The sequence below is a fragment of the Vombatus ursinus genome, unplaced genomic scaffold (genome assembly GCF_900497805.2).
Source record: "Vombatus ursinus unplaced genomic scaffold, bare-nosed wombat genome assembly UNPS02014845.1, whole genome shotgun sequence".
Taxonomy (NCBI): domain Eukaryota; kingdom Metazoa; phylum Chordata; class Mammalia; order Diprotodontia; family Vombatidae; genus Vombatus; species Vombatus ursinus.
The window spans coordinates 3828213-3851252 of NW_020954623.1; the positions used below are offsets into that span (position 1 = coordinate 3828213).

At 37.0% G+C, this 23040-nt stretch overlaps 1 protein-coding gene across 1 annotated transcript in view; it reads right to left on the bottom strand.

Annotated features, from left to right (window-relative positions):
• Positions 1-23040, bottom strand: part of TCERG1L (transcription elongation regulator 1 like) — a 301431-nt gene that overhangs the window by 248582 nt on the left and 29809 nt on the right. Inside the window, exon 4 of the mRNA XM_027840461.1 lies at positions 2932-3111. Coding sequence (XP_027696262.1) covers positions 2932-3111 — 180 coding nt within the window. The remainder of the gene's footprint in view (positions 1-2931; positions 3112-23040) is intronic.

Genomic DNA, 23040 nt, shown 5'->3' on the forward strand with positions numbered 1-23040 from the left:
AATTCCTTAAAATTGCTCCCAGGAATCCCTGGCTTCCTCCCTAGCACTCCACTTCCTCCAGAAGCAAAGGGTCTATCTCAGTAACCTAGTGAATACACCTGGTGTCCAAACCAGAAAAGCATGGACTTAAATCCCAGGCTTTGATACATAATAGCCATGTGACTTTGGGTAGGTCCCTTAAACTTTCAGTTCCCTGGTCAAAACTCTAAGAATGTAAGTGTTGAGATGGTGCTGACTTGTATTATGGTAGGGAGTTCCTTATAGCAATACTCCAATCAAAAGCCCTAACCCTAAGTTTAGAATGGAAAGGCTGCAGTGTATAGTGGAAATAAGAATGATTTGGGAGTGCAGAAGAGTAGGATCCATGTTCTGTCTCTAAGACATTTGATTGTGTGGCCCTGGGCAAGGCCTTTGAACTCTCAAGGTCCCAAGCAACTCTCTGGGATTTAAGTTATAAATAATCTACTGATCCCTCCACCTATGTACAAGTCCTCCTAAGCTGTGAAATCACAGCTACAGCCCAAACTAGCCCTGCCCCCACTCCTACACCACAGTGAGACTATTCAGCCCAAAAAGGATCATCTCATTTCTGGACAAATGACCTCTTCCCCTCTCGTCTTTCTCTCTCCCTTTCTCATGCATTTTGAGTGAAGCAATTCCTTCGACGACTGACTTGAGCCTTTAATGAGATTCCTGACTGCAAGCAGCTCGATCATTGCTGTTTGGTATTTCCTACTGATGTACTGCTATAGAAATATTACCTTTTGTTAATATAGAAGCATTTTTCTGCCATCACACCCATGAAAGCATTGGCTGAGGGCTATATATACCCCGCTTTCAAGCTTGGTGCTCAAATCATTATGAACACGGTTTCTCTTTTAGAGTCCAAAATCCTTTAGAGTCATCATAAACCTAAGAGCAAACAAATGTGAGTGTAAGGATCTCTTCTCTCTGCCTCTCTCTGTCTCTCTCTGTCTCTGTCTCTCTCTGTGTCTCTGTGTGTGTGTGTGTGTGTGTGTGTGTGTGTCTATCTGTCTCTCTCACTGCAGACAGACATATCTTCACTGATTTAAACTAGAGGGAACAGAGGTAGCCAACAGTTGCTTTGGGAACCAGATGAACTTTCCAAAAGGAGGACCTATAAGGCATGAAAAGTGTCCAGTTTGTCTTCAGTTCCTTGGTCCATACCAGATAGCAGCGATGGCACTGAATGGGCCGAAAGGATCACAGCTTTTCCCAGTTTCCCAATTTATTGCGTCCTCTCCCCCTGTAGGTCTCCAAGATTCCATTGGTGGTGGAGCAGCCCTTCCAAATTGAATCAAGCTTATTAACACCAATGATTGCAACAGTAAAGCTGGGAGATCTGTTCTAAGGTTGCCCTTTACGTCTTGTTGACAGTACGTCCTGACAGTTATCGCTAAGCTGGATAACATTGGCACTCATCTTTCTAACTGAATGCACGTTATGGCAAATTGGATTATGGAAACCTTACAAAATTCAAACATGGAAAGTTGCCTAATTATTAGGTGACTTTATAAATCATAAAAGAGGCACAGGAAATGAAATCCTCCCACCCCTATTGCCAGGGTACACAGTTTTTGTTCGTTCAAAGATTTATTTCCTTGGGAAATCGTATGTCATCTTTAATGAGTGTAGATGGATGGATGTTTTTAACCAAAAGCCTGACATGGTCATAAATGATGTTCCCCACAAAGAATTATTTGTGTATTTTATTGTAGTTCTTGTTTCTCAAGACCATTCATTTCCCCAGGGAAATATAACCATCAGGCTATACTTGACTGCCCAAGGCTAGGTTCTCAAGTTAATCAACTGTCCAATTAATCTTGCCCATAGAAAAATATCAGATGGAACAGAAAATAACTAGAATAGTGAATGATTTCATTTTCTCCTCCCCCACTGCCCCACTGCCAAAAAAGTATTTGACAAATAAATTTAACACTGTTAACCTAATACAAATTTACATCTTCCAGAAGAGAGAGAGAGAGAGAGAGAATCAAAATTTCTCTCATAAAGCTCTACTGGCATTACCCAACATAATCTCAGTTTCAATAACCTCTTGTTTTAGTCCAATTTCCCCCTCCTGATGTATTTCTTCAATGACTATTTCTATTTTGTCACACATTTTCTTGGCATTTTTCTAAAAAATTAAAAAGAGAATGAAATGGAAATAAAAATATTAGAAAAAATGGATCTTGGGCATAAAAATGAAGAATCAGGTGTTTGTGTTTTGCTGTGTTGTGTTTTTTTCCAAAACCACTCTTTGAGGAAGATTTACAGGCTGAATCTTGAAGAAGCCAGCACGTGGAAGATGCCATGATCTGCCTCCCCTCTCTCCCCTTCCTTTGCTCACTGATGCCCAGAGCCCCTCCATCTGCCACCCTCTCCTCTTTGACAGCAGCTCACAGCACATCATTTATGAACAGAATGAGCTCTTGGGTCAACTTTGCTCACATTAAGCTGAGCTCCTCCGCCGACTGTCGCATGGACCATAGATGCATGTGCCAGTGGATTTACAAACGGTAGGGGAGATAAGCGACCACATGTTTGGGAATGATTTTAACCGGTGAATGTTCATGGAGAATGGAAAGGATGGCTTTTCCAGCTTAGTCCCAAATTCTCTGCATTTTTCACTCTGAGCTTTGATTTTGCTTCAGATGTTGGCCTCACTTCCCATCAATTTCTCCAGTTATCACTGAAAACCTCTGTTACTGTGCCCTCCTCAGACATTACAATTAGATTCATTCAATCCAGCAGCCTTACCTAGTAGAGACCATCTTTGATTTCTACAAAACCTAACACCAACAGCATCCTTCCCATAGGGAGAGCTTATCCCTGGGCGTGGGAAGCAGCGGGGGAGGCTTACACATAGTCAGGCTTCATTTTAATGCCGTAGCCAGATTTGGCACTTACCTGAGAAGGGGGCTGTCAGCAGAGGGATTTTGATGGGCGCCAGTGTCAGCAAATGGCATGGCTGCACAGTGGAAGCTGAAGGTCCCCGAAGGCCTTCGGGCTCTACAGAGACCATGGCTGTTGATGTGATGGCAATGGTCGGATGACTGCCAACTTGCTTAAGGCCATTTAGACATCCCGCTGCAGAACATGGACAAACAGAAAAGGCTTGGTTTTAATGGGTGATGGAAAGAAGAAAAAAAAAACATGTCTCTAAGAACATAAAGAGGGCAGCCCTTAAGCTAGAGAAGTTACCTGGGACACACTTGGTGTTATACACACATTTAGTGACTTAGACCTGGGAGATAATACGCAGGCCATCCAGGCCAAAAGGCTTATTTTATGGATGAAGAATGACTTGCCCACAGTCAAACACTGACAGAATGGCAGTTACTGGTGATTTGCCCATGGCAAATACTGACAGAAATGGACTTTGGATCCTGCCCTTCAGACGATCAGGACGGTGCTCTAGTCTATGTACTCTGCTTTCTCTGAAGACACGTGATTTACTCAGTCAACAAAAATTTGTTCATCTGAATTAGAATATGAAGAATTATAAAATAACACTTCTTACCTCAAGGCACACTCATGAATTGGGGACAAAGAACAGTTAGTCATGAAGTCACATGTTTTTTAATGACAATAAAAACAATGATCACACATTTCCATAACAAGTTTTTTCATAGCATATACCTCTTAACGACCAGCCCTCTCCTCCCCCCAACCCACCTGTAGGACATTTAAGTATTATTACCTCCAGGTGAAGCTATTTCCTAAGCCTTCATAGCAAGTAAGAATCAAAGTTAGGATTCTGACACAGTTGTATTGACTGTGAGGCATGTACTCTTGCCTTTAACCGAGATCCCATAAAGTAAATGCCAAGAACACTACAAGAAACCCAAGGATGAAGAGCTCAGAGTAGCTGAGGGTGTAGGAGAAGCATCCAGAGAAGGTCAAACTTGAGCAATGCCCAGAAAGCTGAGGACAATGATGGGAATGAAACGCTAGGGAAAGAATTCTATAGTGTACCAAAGATGGGCAGGTGACTGAGAGAATCGAATACCCTTTCCCACATTAAGTGACAAAAAGCTATGTCCTTGGGGCAGCTAGGTGGCACAGTGGATAGAGCACCAGCCTTGCAGTCAGGAGGACCTGAGTTCAAATCCGGCCTCAGACACTTGACACTTGCTAGCTGTGTGACCCTGGGCAAGTCACTTAACCCCACTGCCTATCCAAAAAAGAAAAAAAAAGAAGCTATGTCCTCACTCCTTTGTCAGATGATAACTGTCAATCGACCAATCTGCCAGGTATTGGAAGTGTGAACAAAACCTAGACACCTTTATTGAAACAACCAATTAAAATCTTTGAACTGGGTTAAAAAAATCCTTGCTTTCCTTATAAATCCTTAAAAGTCACTGGATAACATGGAGTGACCTCATACAGGAAGGGTATTCAATTGAACACACAGATAATAAGTATCTGACTTCTTATGTGCAAGACATATGTGGGAGACAGAGTTATGTAAGTTGTGGCTACATGAGATCTCTGTCTTCAAAGGTTTAAATTGATAAGAATCAATAAATTCACATGTAAACAATGTGAGGTAGTGACTGAAAAGGCATGAGAGTGGTACCAAGTGACAGGGATTCAAGTTCTCTCCCTCAGACAGTTTATGAGTATCTGTTACAGGCTGTGAGGATAATTAGGAGGATGAGGAGAAAGAAGAGGAAGAAAAGGACCATTTATGCAGCAAAGTTAAGTCTGTAAAGACTTGAATGAATGAATAGATAGATGGATGAAAAATAATTTGTTGTGTGATTACTATGTTCTAGGCCCCATGTTAAACACTAGGGATACAAATAAAAGCAAAAAACAAACAAAATCAAAACCCACAGTCCTTTCCTTCAAGGACATTACATTTTTTAAAATATGTGTGTGCTTTTGTATGTATAATTTATCTCATTAAATATTTCCCAATTACATGTAAATATTTTAACATTCATTTTTTACAATTTGAGTTCCAAATTATCTCCCTCCCTCCCACAATCCTACCACTCATTGATAAGGCAAGCAATATGTTGCAGATTATCCATGTGAAGTCATGCAAAACATGTTTCCATATTAGCTAACCTCAAAAGAAAACACACCAAAAAAAAAAAGAAAGAAAGAAAAATTAAGGTAAAAAATACGCTTCAATCTGCACTCAGTTTATCAGTTCTCTGTCTCTGGAGGTGGCCAGCATTTTCCATCATGGATCCTTTGGTGTTGTCTTGGGTCATTGTACTGATCAGAGTAGATGTCATTCAAAATTGACCATCCTTAAAATATTACTATTAATGTGTACAGTGTTCTCCTGGTTCTGCTCATTTCATTTTAAATCAATTTATGAAAGTTTCCCCATGGAATCTTCTCAAATGGATAACAAAAAAAAATATTAATTTCTCAGCAACACATGGAACTTTTCAAAAAAATACTTCATATTAGGGCATAGAGACATTGTAGACAAATATAAAAAGCCAGAACTAATCAATATACCCTTTAGAGACTGTGATGCAATAAAAAGGAACCCCCAAAAGACAAAGACCCAAATAGAGATTTAACAAAGAAATCCTAAATAAGGAGTGAATCAAAGAATAAATCATAATGAATTACTAATTATGTGAAAGAAAATTATAATGATGAAACAAGACACCAGCATTTCTGGGATGAAGATACATTTACGTTCCTTCACTCAATAAACTCTTCATTTGGGTTAATATGAAGTTTGGGTTAATGTAGAATGATGCAGTAGGGATTCTTCATGCAATTAACTCTTCCTGAGTGGTTTGTTAGGCTTATCTCTTTGGAGAAGCCCACAATTTCTGTATGGGGGCATGTGATATATTAGGGCTTAATGCCATTAAGAAAATGTCAAAGTTCCAGTGCCAAGATGGTAGAGTGAGGAAGGAGCCCTTGGAAGCCTTCCCCAATTCCCCTCCAAACAACTAGAAAATCATCTCAAAATTAACCTGGGAGCAGAGAAGCAGTTTACCACCTCAGCAAGATTGCCCTGAGGAGGGAAAAGAGCAAGGTCCTGCAGCAGCAGCAGGCCTTCACCTGCCAGGCCCCACCCTCCAGCAAACCAGCAGCCCCCTACACAAGTAAGCAGTTTGTAGAGCACAGCAAGGCCCCAGCCCAGAGACCCTGCCCCAGCCCAGAGACCCTACCCCAGCACAAGGCCTTGACCCCATTGCTAACAATAAAGAATCCCTACCCTGGGGCTTGCCCCAAAGCTATCCTGTTTCCATAGCAACCTAGCAGCAGGGCCCCACCCCTGAGGAAGACCAGCTACTAGGTTCCTCCACCAGGGGTAGCCACCAAAAAGACGGTTACCATAGCAACAGTCCCTGAGGCAGGCCGGCAGTTAACCGTCACACCCAAGGGAGGCCAACAGGAAGGCTCCACCCCCTTCCTAGTACAAGATAGAAGAAAAGCCTGGCTTCCAGTGAAAGCAAGCACCCAAGCCCTGAGCCCCAGCACAAAGAACTTGGGACAGAGCAGGACCAGAGCCCAACTGTGCATTAAAACACCAAGTCACCGAAAAAGACAGAAAAAAAAATTAGCAAAAAAAAAAGAAAAAAAAGAAATTGATTACAGAAAGTCACTATGGTGATAGGGAGAATCAAGGTATAAGATGACTTGGAAGATGACAAAAGTGTCAAAATGGCTACATGTGAAACTTCAAAGAAAAATATAATTTGGATTCAGGCCTAAAAAAAAATTCCTGGAAGGTTTTGTCTTTTTTTAAAGCAAATTACAGAAGTAGAAGATAATTTGGGAAAAGAAGTGAGAGTAATGCAAAAGAATCATGAAAAGAGTCAATAGCATGGGAAAAGATATACAAAATTTGCTGAGGAAAATAACTCTAATAAATAGAATTGGCCAAATGGAAAAAGAAGTACAGAAGCTCACTGAAGAAAATAATTCCTTAAAATTAGAACTGAGCAAGTGGAAGCTAATGACACTCTGAGACATCAAAATATGATAAAACAAAATCAAAAAAAAATTAGAAATAGAAGAAAAAGTGAAATTTCACATTGGAAAAAACAAGTGACCTAGGAAATAGATCCAGGAGAGATAATATAAGAAATATGGGACTATCTGAAAGCCATGATCAAAAAAACAAAACAAAACAAAAATACAAAAAAACCCGGACAACATCTTTCAAGAAATCATTAAAAAAAAAACAAAAAAACCTGCCCTGATATATTAGAACCAGAGTGCAAAACAGAAATTGAAAGAATCCACTGATCATCGCCTGAAAGAGATCCCAAAATAAAAACTCCCAGGGACATCATAGCAAAATTGAAGAGCTCACAGATCAAAGAAAAAGTGCTTCAAGCAGCCAAAAAGAAACAATTCAAGTATCACTACAGTCAGGATTATACAGGATTTGGCACCTTATGCATTAAAGAACTGAAGAGTTTGGAATATAATGTACCAGAAGACAAAGGAATTAGGAATACAACCATGAATCACCTACCCAACAAAATTGAATACAATCTTTCAGGGGGAATAAGTGGCTATTTAATGAAATAGACTTTCAAGTATTCTTGATTAAAAGTCCAGAGCTGAATACAAAGTTTCACCTCCAAATACAAGACTCAAGGGAAACATAAAAAGATAAAAAAGAAACAAGAAAAAGAAAACATAATAAATGCAACAAAGCTAAACTGTGTACATTTCTATATGGCAAGACAATACTTGTAACTCGTAAGAACTTATTATATAAGATCAATCAGGAGTATATATAGACAGAGGGTGTGGCTATAAGGTGACTTTGATGGGATGATATTACCCCCCAAAAAAAGAAATGAAACAAAATAAGGACACAAGAAAAATAATTGCACTGCAAGAAGGAGGGGGAAAACAGAATGGGATAAATTATTCCACATAAAAGAGGCATGAAAGAGCTATTATCATGAAGGGGAAGAGGAGGGGGTGGTGGGTAAAGCTTAAGCCTTACTGTCATAAAAATTGGCTCAAAGAGGGAATAACATACACATTCAGTTGGATAAAAATCTATCATACTCTATAAGGAAATAAAAAGAGATAGGGAAAATAGAAGGGGAGGAAGCTGATAAAAGGAAGGGTACATTTGGGGAAGATGGTGATCAAAAGTAAAATGTGTAAGGAATAAAAAGATGGGAATAAGAGAAAGGGTAATACATGGGGGAAATAGTATGGAGGGAAATACAGTTATCATAACTATAAATGTGAATGGGATGAAGTCACACATAAAACAGAAGTGAACAGCAGAAGGGATTAAAAATCAGAATCTTACAATATGTTGTTTACAAGAAGCATATGGAATACACACAGGGTAAAGGTAAGGGGCTGGAACAGAATTTATTATGCTTCATCTGAAGCAAAAAAAAGCAGGGGTAGCAATCCTCATCTCAGACAAAGCAAAACCAAAAATAGATCTAATTAAAAGAGATAAGAAAAAAAACTATATCTTGCTGAAAGGTAACACAGACAATGAAATCATATCAATACTAAACACATATGCACCAAATGATGTAGCATCTAAATCCCTTTTTTGAAGAAGTTGAATGAATTATAGGAGGAAATAGATAATAAAACTATACTATTGGGAGACCTCAACTTTCCCCTCTCAGAACTACATAAATCTATGCAAAAATAAATAAGTAAGTAAATAAGTAAGACTTTAAGGAGGTACATAAAATTCTGGAAAAGGTAGATATGATAGATCTCTGGAGAGTAACAGAAAAAGAAATAAAATACTTGAATAACCCAATCGTAGCAAAAGAAATTGAACAAGCCATCAATTAACTTCCTAAGAAAAAATCACCAGGACCAGAAGGATTCACAAGTGAATTCTACCAAACATTTAAAAAACAATTAATCATCAACATTTCTACATATTACCAACAAAGCCCAGCAGCAAGGATGGAAAAAAGAAATTCCATTTAAAATATCTTCAGACAATATAAAATACTCAGAAGTCTACCTGCAAACACAAACCCAGGAACTAAATGAACACAACTACAAAACACTTCTCACACAAATAAACAATTGGAAAACTAGCAATTGCTCACAGGTACGGCAAGATAATATGATAAGAATGACAATTCTACCTAAATTAATCTATTTATTCAGTGCCATACCAGTCAAACTATCAAAAAATTATTTTATCGAGCTAGGAAAAATAACAAAATTCATCCGGAAGAACAAAAGCTCAACATCAAGGGAATCGAAAAAAATTGGAAAAGAGGGTGACCTAGCCCTACCAGATCTAAAACTGTATTATAAAATGGTAATTATTAAAAGAGTCTGGTACTAGTTAAGAAATAGAAAGGTGGATCAGTGGAATAGATTAGGTACAAATTATATTATAGTAAATGTCCACAGTAATCTAGTATATGATAAGCCCAAAGATCCAAACTTTTGGAACAAAAGCACATTATTTGAAAAAAAAACTTCTAGGAAAACTGGAAAATGGTACGGCAGAAACTAGATATTGACCAACATCTTAAGCCATATTCCAAGGTAAGGTCAAAATGGGTATATGATTTACACATAAAAGATGATATCATAAGCAAACTAAGAGAGCATAGATTAGTTTATCAGTCAGATTTATGGATGAGGGAAGAATTTAGGACAAAAGGAAATAGAGATAGCATTACAAAATGTAAAATAGATAATTTTGATAACATATAATTAAGAAACAATTGCACAGACAAAATCAATGCTACCAAAATTATAATAAAAGCAGAAAACTGGGAGGGGGATTTTGTAACAAATATCTCTGATAATGGCCTCATTTCTCAAATATATAGGGAATTGTGTGAACTTATAAAAATATAAGTCATTCCCTAATTGAGAAATGGTGAAAGGATACAAACAGGCATTTTTCAGACAAAAATCAAAGCTGCCTCTAGTGAAAAAATGCTTTAAATCACTATTGATTGGAAAAATACAAATCAAAACAACTCTGAAATACCAACACACAGATTGGCTAAAATGTCAGAAAAGTAAAATAATAAATGTTGGGTAAGATATGGGGAAATTAAAACATTAATGCACTGTTGGCGAAGTTGTATACTAATTCAATCATTCTAGAGAGCAATTTGGAACTATGCCCAAAGGGCTATAAAACCATGAACGTCCTTTGACCAAGCAATACCAGGACTAGGTCTGCATCCCAAAGAGATGAAAAAAAAATGACCTATGTGTACAAAAATATTTATAAGAGGTCTTTTACTGATGGCAAAGAATTGGAAATTGAGGGGATGTCCAATCAGGGAATGGCTGAACAAGTTGTTGTATATGATTTTGACAGAATACTATTGTGCTTTAAGAAATGACAAGTGGCACCATTTCCTATACCACAGCAATAGTCCAACACAATCACATCTTATCTGAGAGACTGTCAATGAAAGTTTTTTCCCCCAATTTTCTGCATCCCTTGATTTTATTTAGCAATTCTTTAGTGATTTAATTGGGATGGTATTGAATAAATAGATTACCTAGGTAAAATTGTCATTTAAAAATTTTTATTGGCTTTACCTACCCATGAACAATAAATATTACTCCATTTATTTAGATCTGACTTTATTTGTATTAGTAGTGTTTTATGTTTAAAAAATTGATGAGTGGGATGCTCTCAAAAAAACATGGAAAGACCTAGATGACTTGATACATAGTGAAGTAAACAGAACCAAGAGAATGTTGTACACAGTAACAACAATATTGTTTGATGAATAATTGTGAATGACTTAGCTATTCTTGCAATATAATGATCCAAGACAATCTCAAAGGATTAATGATGAAGGATACTACCCACCTCCAGATAAAGAACTGATATTGTTTGAATACAGACTGAAGCATGCTATTTTTCACTCTTTCTTTACTTTTTTTCTTTTATTCAAATCTTCTTGTACAAAATGACTAATAAGGAAATGTTTTACATGGTTGCACATGTATAACCTATTCTGATTGCTTTCAATCTGAGGAAGGGGAGAGGGGAAGGAAAGAAGGAGGGATAGAATATAGAACTCAAAAATTTAAATAAAAATAAAAAATAAATATAAATTTAAATAAAATATAAATTAAAAATTTTTAAATTTAAATAAAAAATTTAAATAAAATTTAAATAAAAATAAAAAACGTAAAGAATAGAGATGGCAAAAAAGAAAGAAAATGTCATCCTCTAGTTTCAGCAAAATCTGGGAAGACTTACATGAAATAATGCAAAGTGAAGTGAGTAGAATCAGGAAAACATTGTACCCAGTAACAGCAATATTTTACAATAGTCAACTGTAAAGACTTAACTTCTCTGATCAAGGCAATGATCCAAGAAAATTCTGAAGAACCTATGATGAAAAATGTATCCACTGCCAGAGAGAGATATGATTAATTCTGAGTGCAGATTAAGCAGATTATTTTTCACTTTTTGATATTTCTTTCTTTCTATTTTTATTTTGGCAACATGGCTAATACAGAAATACGTTCCTCATGAATTCACATGTATAATCACTATCATATTGCTTGCCTTCTCAATGGGTGGTGGAGGAACACAAGACAGAGAGAAAATTTGGATATCAAAATATTTGTAAATGAATGTTAAAAATAAATAAATTTGAGACTGTAGTAAAAAAAAAAAAAGAATAGAAAATGTCATCCCTAAATGTAAACACCTAAAAGGCTTAACCTTCATGGAGGAGGTACCATTGGAGTGGAGTCTTGAAGGTAACCAGGGATTATAAAAGGATTAGAAGAGGAGGGAGATGACTCCCTTCTTCAGGAACAGCAAGTACAAAGACATAGAGATGGGAGATTGAGCATCAAGTGTGAGGAGCAGTAATCAGGTAAATTTGGCTGTCACAGAGTACGGGAAGAGGAATAATATGTGTCTAGAAATATAGATTGAGGATGAATTGTGAAGGACTTAAAATGATAAGAGAGGAGTTTATATTTGATCCTAGAGGAAATAGGTAGCCATTGGAGTTTATTGATTAAGTGAATGACTGGGTCATATATGCACTATAGGTTTTCCCTTCTCTAGATTAAAAGCTTTCAGCCTTTCCAAGACACCCTAATGGAATCTGATTTCCTGACATAGTCATTCCACTTTGGATTAGCTTTAATTAATTAATTAAACCAAGCAATAAATACACATATAAAACCTAATATCTGTCCTATACATGTACCCTGGACTATGTTCAGTGCTAGGCATACAAAGATAAAAATTAAATAGCACCAGTTTTCAAACTGCTTACTTTTTTTCTTAGGAAACATCATGCTCATATATTAGTATAGGCAAAATACATACAAAATAAATAGGAAGTTCTTTGGAATAGAGCTACTACCAACCAAACATTAGTGTCCACATATAAAACTGAAAGCTCTGTCTTTGTCACTTCCACCCATTGTTTTCAGTTTTCTTACTTCATCTACATGAAGGTGGTCAAATACATGAAGACTTCAATGATATGACTCTGCTATCAAAACTTCTCCTGGTTGCATATTCTAATTTGCTTCAATCGATCCTCATATAGATGGTAGGATTATAGATCTTTAGATGGAAACGGAAGTAGAAGTCACATTGGCCAGCCCTTTCATTTTGCAGATGAGGGAAATGAGGTTCAGAGAAGAAATGTCTTGATCGAGGTCACATAAGTCACAAGCTAACAAATCATTTTAGAAAATGTTAGAGTAGGAGCTGGACTCTAAGTCCAGTGCTTTCTCTTTAATACTTTGATTTCCTCCTGATATTTCCTGGTCCCTTTTCTGTATATATATATATATATATATTTTAAGCAATTGGGGTTAAGTGAGTTGCCCAGGGTCTCACACAGCTAGTAAGTGTCAAATGTTTGGTGTGAGGCCGGATTTGAACTCAGGTCCTCCTGACTTCAGGGTCAGTGCTCTATCCACTGTGCCACCTAGCTGCCATTCCCTTCTCTTTTAATCATCCTGGTTGCCTTCTTCTGAACTCAATACCTTGTTTTTATATTCCTTAAAAGTTGATATCAAAGTTTAAACACAACATTCATAAAGCAACCAGGCAAAGTCCAAATATAACAAAATTATTACTTCTCTTGTTTTGCATACAATATTTGTTTTATGGCAAGCTAGCATAGGTTTGGCCATAGTTTGAGTTGTGATGTTACACTATTGACTCAAATTGAGCTTATTATATTCTATGAAAAAGCTAGAACATTTTATACTATATTTGTTGACTTACCATATTTTTCCTCTTCTTTTTGAGGTTTTTTTTTAGAACACAAATACAGAACTTTATATTTAGCCTTATTAAATTTATTATTCCACTTAGCCTAATTCTGGACAAACTAAATTTACCCCTCAATCAAAGAAAGGGGAATTTCTGTACATTTTAAAAATAAAGTTTTATTATATTTTTTTGAAGCCAACATTCTTAGTTCCTGGGCTGATGGCCCAGAGCTCCCCTTATCTAGACTTTAAAAATCTATTTACATCCAAACTCTGTCAACCAAAGTATTATATACATTTATTTGCATTATCTGCAAATCTAACAAGCATGCCTTACTTAATCTTTCATACAAATCACATACAAAAATATTGGAAGAGGATTCTGGGAAGATGGCAGAATAAGTCAAAAAAATTCCAAGCTCTCTAGATTTCCTCCACAAACAAGACAAAATAGTGCCTCGGGATAAACATAGGGAAGTGAAAATAAAAAGAGTTGGGGCAGAACAGTAGTCCTTCTAGGACAACCAGAGAAAGTCCAAAGAAAGATCCCAGGATGCAGGTTTGACTGGAATGAAATGTAAACAATTCCAGGCTGGCTTTACTGAAACAGCAAGTCACTAGCCCTGGGGGCAGCTGGATTGGGAGGGAGCCTCAACCTCAGCCACAGGAATTTTCACCTCTGGGACAGTGTGAGGAGTCAGGCATCTGAGCAGGGGAAGATTGAGGGAGCCTCTCCTTAAAATGATTCTGCCTAGCTGTGCTGCTGAGTCCTACTCCTGGGAAAGAATAAACCAGCACATGCCCAGTGAGTGCAGAAGCGCTGTGGGTGGAGATGCTGCTGGCTGTGGGCAGTTAGAGGAGAGCTGAATCCTTGGTCTCGGTTCCAGGCCAGAGGAGAGAATTGAAGGTCATAGCCACTTGAGGGTTCTCAGAGAGCACAAGCATTTCCAGTATAGTGTGCTGTGGGTGGGGGCCCCATCTGTGGCTTGGAGGGGGAAAGGAATGCAAAGATTGGGCCCAGGACAAAGCTGAAAAAATAACATCAAGAAGGATCTGAAGCCAGAGGCACCATCCCCCACACCCCAGGATTATAAGTAATCATAGAAACAAGCTGCTATATTTTTTTTAATGAGCAGACAAAGGAGAAAGAACCCAACCATAGACAGTTACTATGAAACTAAAGAAGACCAGGGTTCATTTTCAGAGGAGGATACTGAAACAAAAAAAAAGCTTCTCCTACCCCAAAGACTAATGTCATATAGTCACCTGCCCAAAAAGAATTCAGAGAACTCAAAAAAGACTTCAAAAATCACAGAAGAGAGATTGAGGAAAATTAAAAAAAAAAAAAGTAAGAACAATCTGGTGCAGCTAGGTGGCACAATGCATAGAGCACCAGTCCTGGAGTCAGTAGGACCTGAGTTCAAATCCAACTTCAGACACATGATACTTCCTAGCTGTGTGACCCTAGGCAAGTACTTAACCCTGATTGTCTCACCAAAAAAAAAAAAGGAAAAAAAAAGTAAGAATAATCCAAGAAAAACAAGATTATGAAAAGAAAGTCAACCAACTGGAAAAAGGGAAACAGAATCTTAAGGGAAAAAAAAAAACCAAAACAACTTTTTGAAAATTAGAATTGGGCAAGGGGAAGCCAGTAAAGCTATAAGACACCGAGAAATGATAAAGCAAAATATAAAGAATGAAAAAATAAGAGAGAATATGAAAAGAATAAGAAAAACAACTGATCTGAAGAACAGATCAAGAAGAGAAAACAGAAGAATAATTGGACTACCTGAAAGCAACAATAAAAACAAAAGAATCTTGATACAATAATGCAAAAAATAACTAAAGAAAATTGTTTGAAGTGTTAGAACAAGAGGGATAAATAGAAATAGAAAAAATCCACCAATCATCACCTGAAAGAGATCCTCAGAGGAAAACCTACAGGAATATCATAGCCAAATTCCAAATCCCCCAGGTAAGGAGAAAATACTACAAGCAACAAGAAAAAAAATTAATATTGTGGAGTCATAATTAGAATCACACAAGACCTAGTAGTATCTACCCTAAAAGACCGCAAGTCTTATATTGAATAGCAAAAGAACTGGGGTTATGACTGAAAAGATCATACTCAGCAAACTTAAGTATAATCTTGAATAGAAAAGAAAAGGATGTTCAATAAATTGACAGACTTTCAGGATTTTATTGCAAAAAGAACAGAACTTAATAGAAAATTTTACATACAAGACCCAAGAGAAATATGAGGTAAACATTAAAGACTAATTACAAGAGACTCAATAAGGACAAATTGTTTACTTTTTATACATGGAAATGTAAACTGCATGTCTAAGATTGTCATCAGTAATTGGGTAGTTCAAAAGAAAGAGTGGGGTAGAGTTGAGTATAATGTGATTTTTGAAAAGCAAAATGATGTAGGAAAAGGTTAGAAGAGTAATTATTTCATATAAGTGAGGTACAAGAAGAAAAATTGATACAGAGGAATTAGATGGGGCAGGAGGACAGGTCGTTCTGGAATGCTTTAATCCAGAATGGATTAAAGAGGAACAATACATACATACATACATATATACATATATACATACATACATACATACATACATACATACATACATACATACATCTAAATTCAGAAAGAAGGAAGAGGGCAAAAGGATAGGGACAGGGGGAGAGGGTAAAGGGGGGGATAGAAGGGTGTATAGACTAACAGGAATGGGACAAAGAGGGAACAACATATATATTAACAAGGGTATAAAATATTCTAAATTCAGAAAGAAATAGGAGAGTAAGGTGATAGGGTGAAGGGGGAGGATAAGGGAGGGGCTTTTGAAGAGGTTAGGTTAAGGGATAGGAGGGCATGGTGGCAGATAGAGGTTAAAGTAAAGGATTGAGGGGGGTAGGAATAAGGTGAGAAGGACAGCAAGGAAAATGGGAACGAGGAAAATATACAAGTAGTTATAGTTTAGAATGTGAATGGGATGAATTTACCTATAAAACGGAAACTGATATCACATTAAAAAATTGAATTCAACAATATGTTGCTTTCAAGAAATGCTATAAAAATGAGATACACACAAACATAAAATAAAGGTCAGGAGCAAAATTTACTACATAAAAAAAAAGCAGGGATAGTAATCATGATCTCAAACAAAGTTGAAACTAAAATCAGATTTAATCAAAAGAGAAAAATAAGGAAACTACAATTTTGGTCAGTCATATTAATCAATAGTTTTAAATCATATGAAATAACTTAACAGCATAAAAAATATGAGAGTAGACCTGCCAAAACAGACACGGAAAATTTACAAATATAAACACAAAACAGTTTTTATACAAAGTTAGATCTAAATAATTGAAGTAATATTTATTGTGCATGAGTAGTTAAAGCCAATACAATTTCAAAAAATGACAATTTTACCAGCTAATCTATTCAAATATAAGCATAATATGGTCTTATGTATATGTTTGAGTACATATGTGTATGTTTATGAATATCTATGTAGATGTATGTATTTATTTGTCTGTATATGTATACATATGTGTGTATATGTGTGTATTTGTGTTTGTGTGTATCTCCATGCTTTATTGTAGCTTTCTGGGGAGGAGCAGCAGGAAAAAATAAAGTTAAAAGTGCACAACAGAGGACAAAATAAAACAATGGATAGCTTTGAAAATAATGTGTAGTATTCATTATATAGGTTTTCTTGAAATGGAAATTTATTGCTTTATATTGAATCCTCTCATGTTCTGTTGTGTACATGGCAATTTTTTTTCCTTTTCTTATTTTGTATTTAAGTTTAAAATAAATTTTAAAACTTAAAAACATATATAAATATAAGTAAAAAATGAACAGCACTGATTTCTTGGGCACTTTATTAAAGATGGCCTTGCAAATTATTATTATTATACTATTAATGAATACCACCATATTTCACCAACTAACGCAGAAGCTTAACATGGAAGACTTTGTCAAAGTTAAAGAAATTCTAGGTATATTACAGCTCTTTTGGGCTGGGCCTACCTCAGGTCAATCCTCTGGTAATTTACACTCAATAATGAAACAAAATGAGATACCCGTAAGTCAGTCAATCACTAACAAAATTATATTTACTGCTAAGAAGGGATGCATATGATGAATGCAGAAAAGCATGGAAAGATATACACGCATTTTGATGCAGTGTTTAGTAAGTAGAGCCAAGAAGTTAATATATACAATTGCTATAATAAAATGGAAAGAAAACACATATGCATGCAATCAAAAGTTAATTCTTTCAGGATTATAAAGAACAAGCATGACTCAAAGAAAGAAATATGAAAAACTTCCCCCACACAATCCCTTTGCAGATGTGGGAAGTCAATATATTTTTTAGACTTCATCAATAGTTTGATTGGTATTTTCCTTTTTTCTTTTTTTTTTAAGAAAATATTATTTGTTAAATGAGATGGATCTGTAGGAGAGGAATAAGGAGAGATGCTAGGGAAAATTATAGTGAGGTCAAAAAAGATTTCAATAAACATTATTTTATCATAAATTTATTTATCCATCACAGGAGAGGCCAGTTACCAAGACAAAGGCTCTGAGGAAAACTCAAGTTGCTTCAGTTGAGCAAAGCTCCTTTCTCTTATTGTTCATTGTGATTTTCCTAGCAGGCATCAAAGAGCTAGAGGGCACCCTGTGTGTATTTTAGACTTAGGTTACTAGGAAGTAATATCAGTAGCCTGAGTCTTTTGCCCCTAAGTCACCCAAGACTCTAGGATGGTCTCAATACCATTATTGGGAGAAATAACCTAATTTGCATGTAAAAATGGATTGTATATTGTTCCTACCATATGCCACCTCTTGGCGGTGATATCCCTAAGGCTTTCTAAAGGATCTTCTACCATTTCAATGACTTTAAGGTTGATTGGTCAATTATGACCTGGGACATTCAAAAAGTATAATATAGGCAACACTGAAGGATAAAATGAAAAAAAAATTAAAAAAGGAATCATAGGGGAAAAATAATGTGAAACAAACAAAGCAACAGTTCCCTATCAAAGAGTGACTGAATCTAGAAGAGTGTTAAGGAGGTCTAAGCCTCAGATCTAAATGAATATGCCTGTGTGGTGAGTGATGCCAAATCATTGCAAGTCACAGTGCATCTCTCAATGCAAAAAGGTGAAGGTAAACAAGAGGAGTACCAGGAATATCAGAAATATAGCAAAGATGAGGCCACCTGCTACCTAATTGACAATCCACATCCCAGGTCAGGGAGAACTGCCTCATGCCATCACGCAGATAGTGTTCCCTGGTCCCCTAGAAAGGAACACCTCCACCCTGGGAATGTCAAGGACAAGAGACAAAGCCTTTGTCCCATCCGAGGCCTCCAAGAGAGTGTCCTCATCCTTCTTTGGAGACTTGACAGGTGCTTTTGTGGTCGCTCTTCTTGCCAGAAAGCAAACTCCTTCCCAGCAATGCCAAATCATCCCTGGGGAGGAGTTGCACAGCGATCCTTGGGTATTGTACTGGCAATAATCAGAGACGATCAATCAGTTTACACAACAGTAAGCCAGATGACACTGGGCTTGCTTCCCCCCCTCCCCACCTCTTCTGTCACTGAGCGACCCCTGGAAGCCTCTCTGAGGTCTGCAGCCACACGAGGCCCCATCTGATCCTCCTGCTCCTTGCCTCGGGGGTCCGTGTTTCTTCCCATTCCCCACTCTGGAGGTTCTATTGCCACCCACTGTGCTGGGGCAAGGAAATTGTCACTACTGACGCATGAGCTGATAAAGAATGCCACGTATGGCAAAATTGCAGTTGAATCCTCAAATTCCAAAGGGAAAACAAAAGTTCCTTGAGCATGTGTCATATAATGCTAAAATTCTATGCATTTGACTTTTTATTTGGCGTTTTCTTTCTGTTGAGGTCTTTTATGAAATCCTTAATAGCTTATTCTAGCCATATAGATTTATAGGACTACAGACTGCTGGTTCATCTTAATTACTATTTCTAAAGAGCATTCAAAGTGAAGTAATTCTTTCCTCATTCACATATGAATATTTCTCTCTTAAAGTTGAGAGGGTTTTTTTTAGTCTCCCCAGAACATGAAGACACAAATGGCCATATGAAATTTTTCTTCAAGAGACACTGGATGCTCATTCTTCAGGGTTTTGTAGAAGGAATCCATGCTTTAGACAAGAATGAGGATGGATGTTTGCCATGGACCCTCCTATGTTCCAATTCTGTTCAATCAAGGGTAGAATCATATTTCATAAACTAGATCGCTATTAGAAATGACCAGTGCACCAGGGAAGAAGCAGGCATCTGAGATGTTGTTTGCTTCAAGTAAGAGAGTTACATCATTCATCAGTTTTGCTACATTCAGAATCGAATTTGGTGGAGTGAATTCTTATTACCCACATTAAGTTTGAGCTCACTCTCAAGGAGAATGTATCCCTCACTGTGGAGGATGGATTGGTCTTTCAGTTCTTGCTCTCTCTTCTCAGTAAAAAAAGCTATTTTGAGTAATTGATACTGGAGTGCTACTTATTCCTTCACTTGGTCAATCAATGATAGTGAAGAGATATTAAAGGGGTGATTTACAATAGGGAGAACAATGGGATGAAGGCTAGAGCTGACAGCATTAGCTAAAATGCCATAGCTCTTCAGTTACCTGAAGAAACTTGAAAGAAGATGTAGCTCACTTTAGTCTGAGAAGCCCACCTTTCAGGATGAATTAGAGTTGGTATCACAGTGTCAGATTCTATGTTGGCTTACATGAGGAACATAGATTCAGCTATGTAAGGATCCCTTCTCCATCTCCTTCCTTTTCTAGACTAGGGAAATGAGAACTGCAAAGGTTATATTGCTGACCCAAGGCCTCACAGATGGTTAGTAGAAGATCTGGAATTTAAAGCCAAATTCTCTGATCCCAAATCCAGGCTTCTTTCCACTGTTGCTATGTCTCTTCCAACTATAAATTTGTGATCTTAGGATATTGAAGACAAAGGTTCAACTAATTAAATTATGGAAACAGAAAAATTTTACCTAAAATGATGACTTCTAAGAAAGTGGAATGTCTGGAAAGAAGCCAGGAACAATGTTCATTTAACATCAACTAGGAAAGCAGTGGTGAAACTGCAGTAAGCAATAGTGAAAAAATATAATTGGTAAAAATATGGAGAATGATAAATGTCTAATTGGAATAGGTAAAGGAACCCAAAAATGATGTTTACAGTAAGGCCAAGAAATGTTGGACCAAAGCTAAAATTCTGTACATTCTGGCCCTATGACCTCAGTATAGTCATTTCACCTAAAATAAGAACATAATTTTTAGTCTATTTCTGCCCTCTGTACAGAGCTGGTCCAATAATGGAACTCTGTCCATCTTAAACCTATATAGAAATGTGAATTGTTTTATTGTTAGCAATTTCAACCAATGATAATGATGATGATAAGCATGGGGATGAAGATGATAATTTTGATAATGATGGTGATGGTGGTGGTGATTCTTCTGGCAATGAGGATAACAGCAACAAAAATCATCTGTCATTTATATAGTTACCTTCCCCCACTCAACAATTTGGACCAAAGAGGATACTCTCAGCCTTGATTCTAGAATTTTTCATAACTCATGTGTAGAGTGTCTATGAGAGTATGATCAGATTGACAGATGGCAGCCATCAGTGGGCCATATTAAAAATGAGTTAAAATTCTCAACTTCTTAGAGCCTTTATTCTGAAGGCTCCTAGACAGTGTTTGAGGAAACTGAGTTTGAAATGGGAAATAAAAGGTAGAGTTTACAACTTCTCTTTCCAAAAAAAGAAAAAAAAAATAAGTGCTGCAAAAAGAGAATCTTTATGGAGAAGTGACTGCCACTAGATTCTGAGAAAATTTGGCTTTGTTGGCTAACTAGCCTCCATCTTCATTCAGGAGAAGAGAGGGAAGGAGGAGAATGGGAAACAAAAGGAAAGAAGGGGACATTATTATCTTGAGTTAGACTTAGCTCAAAGAAATTCCAATTCTTGACTCAATTCTTGACTCGATTCTGACTCAAACAACACGATGATTGGGCTGTCTCTCTTAACTTATGTTCAATAAACATGACCGTCAGTTGTGGATTTCTCCTTCTCAACAGAGAGTCCGTTTTGAGAGTATCTAATTCATGTCTCTTTATTTTCCAGGATGAGAAATTGAAAACTGTAGTTCTGAAACAACCCACTTGAAGGGGCAATGGCCTTAGCAGCAGCAGAACTCAGAGTAGCCTGCGGGGTTCCTGAGCTTCAGTGCCTTGTTCTTTTTTTATTACACCACACACAAAAGTGTCATTCTCCCTCATGGTGAGCTCAGAGGCACCTGTTATGAATGTTTTCATTAAAAATTAAAGGGGGATTTAAATCATTTGTACTTTTTTTTCAAAGAAAAGTACATTATTTAACATTGAGCTTTTGCCCTTAGCCTAAAGGGCAGGATCAAAGCTTTAGTCTGCTGTATATGACTTTAAGAATAAATCTTTAGTGGAGGAAAATTTTAGAGTTCAAAGATGGCATAGTATGTTAAATAAACAAGAGAATGACTGGTGAGAATCTTTCTGTTAGGAAGAAAACCTCATTTGACAAACACCAGCTGTTGCTCTCTCTCTGCTGAGCTATGTATTCAAAAATATAAACAATCATTAGTTTATTACGTCTGTTTACCAAATGCTTTCAGCTCATGTGGCACCCTTCAGGCAACATGCACCAACTGGCGACTCTTGCTGAAAAGATGCATGTTTGATCACCAGAGCCCTGGTGTTTGTACAACAGGGTTTCACATAGCATGGGGTTATTGTCTTAGAGGAACCTCTCACCTGCAAAGAGCACTTGTAACTTTTATGTGCAAAGGAATTGGGGAGAAAGGCATTTCCAGTATGGAAGGGATGATCAGAAGGTCAGAACATTCCTTCACAGGACCGATCTTATGCTCCTGTCTCTTTGAGCAAGCCTGTAAGTTTATGGGTATTATTTCCCTGTAGGTTAAGAAGTAATATACTGAATACTACATTAAACTCTTTTTTAGAGGGAACTGATAGTTTAAAATTATATTTGTAGGTGTGCATGCATATGCATATATATACACACGTACACATAGTTTCAACATAAGTATATACATACACATATACATACATTCTTAGATTTTAGGTTATGCTGAAATTACCATAAACCCACATTTTTTTAATAAAAGAAAACTAAAGCTCTCCTTCAGTTTAAAGTATTTAAGCAATTTGATCTAGAAGACATAATGTTTATATAGAAAATTCTCTGCCCTAAGATGCTGGTAAATCATAAGATTGTGAGTAGATTAAAAAAGTCTAGGCTATCCCTTCATTTTATAGATAAGGAAAGCAACACCAACAGGTGACTTGACTTGTGCCAAGCAGCTGAGCTAGTCTCTAGATCTAGGTCCTCTGGTTCCAAATCCAGGGCTCTTCCAACTACACCACACTGCCTCTATCCTACACGTCTCTAGTGTTACCTTGCACCCAGCACAAAGCCCCTCTGTAATGCCCCCTCTGTAATGTCACCCAACCTTTTCCTGAACCCTCCATCAATGAGATCATCGCTATCTTATGAAGCAGCTCATTCCATTATCATACAAGTCAAATTGAAAAACATCATTCCTTGTAGCTGAGCTAAAAGCTGATTCCCTGTAGTTTCTCCCTGGCTTTGTTCTTGAAGCAACCCAGAATCATTCTATTACATCTCCTTGAGATAACATTCCTTCCTTTTTTTAAAAACTGTCATTCAGTCAGTCATTTGTTCAAAAGTAATTTCTAAATTGAGTGCTATGCAATGAAG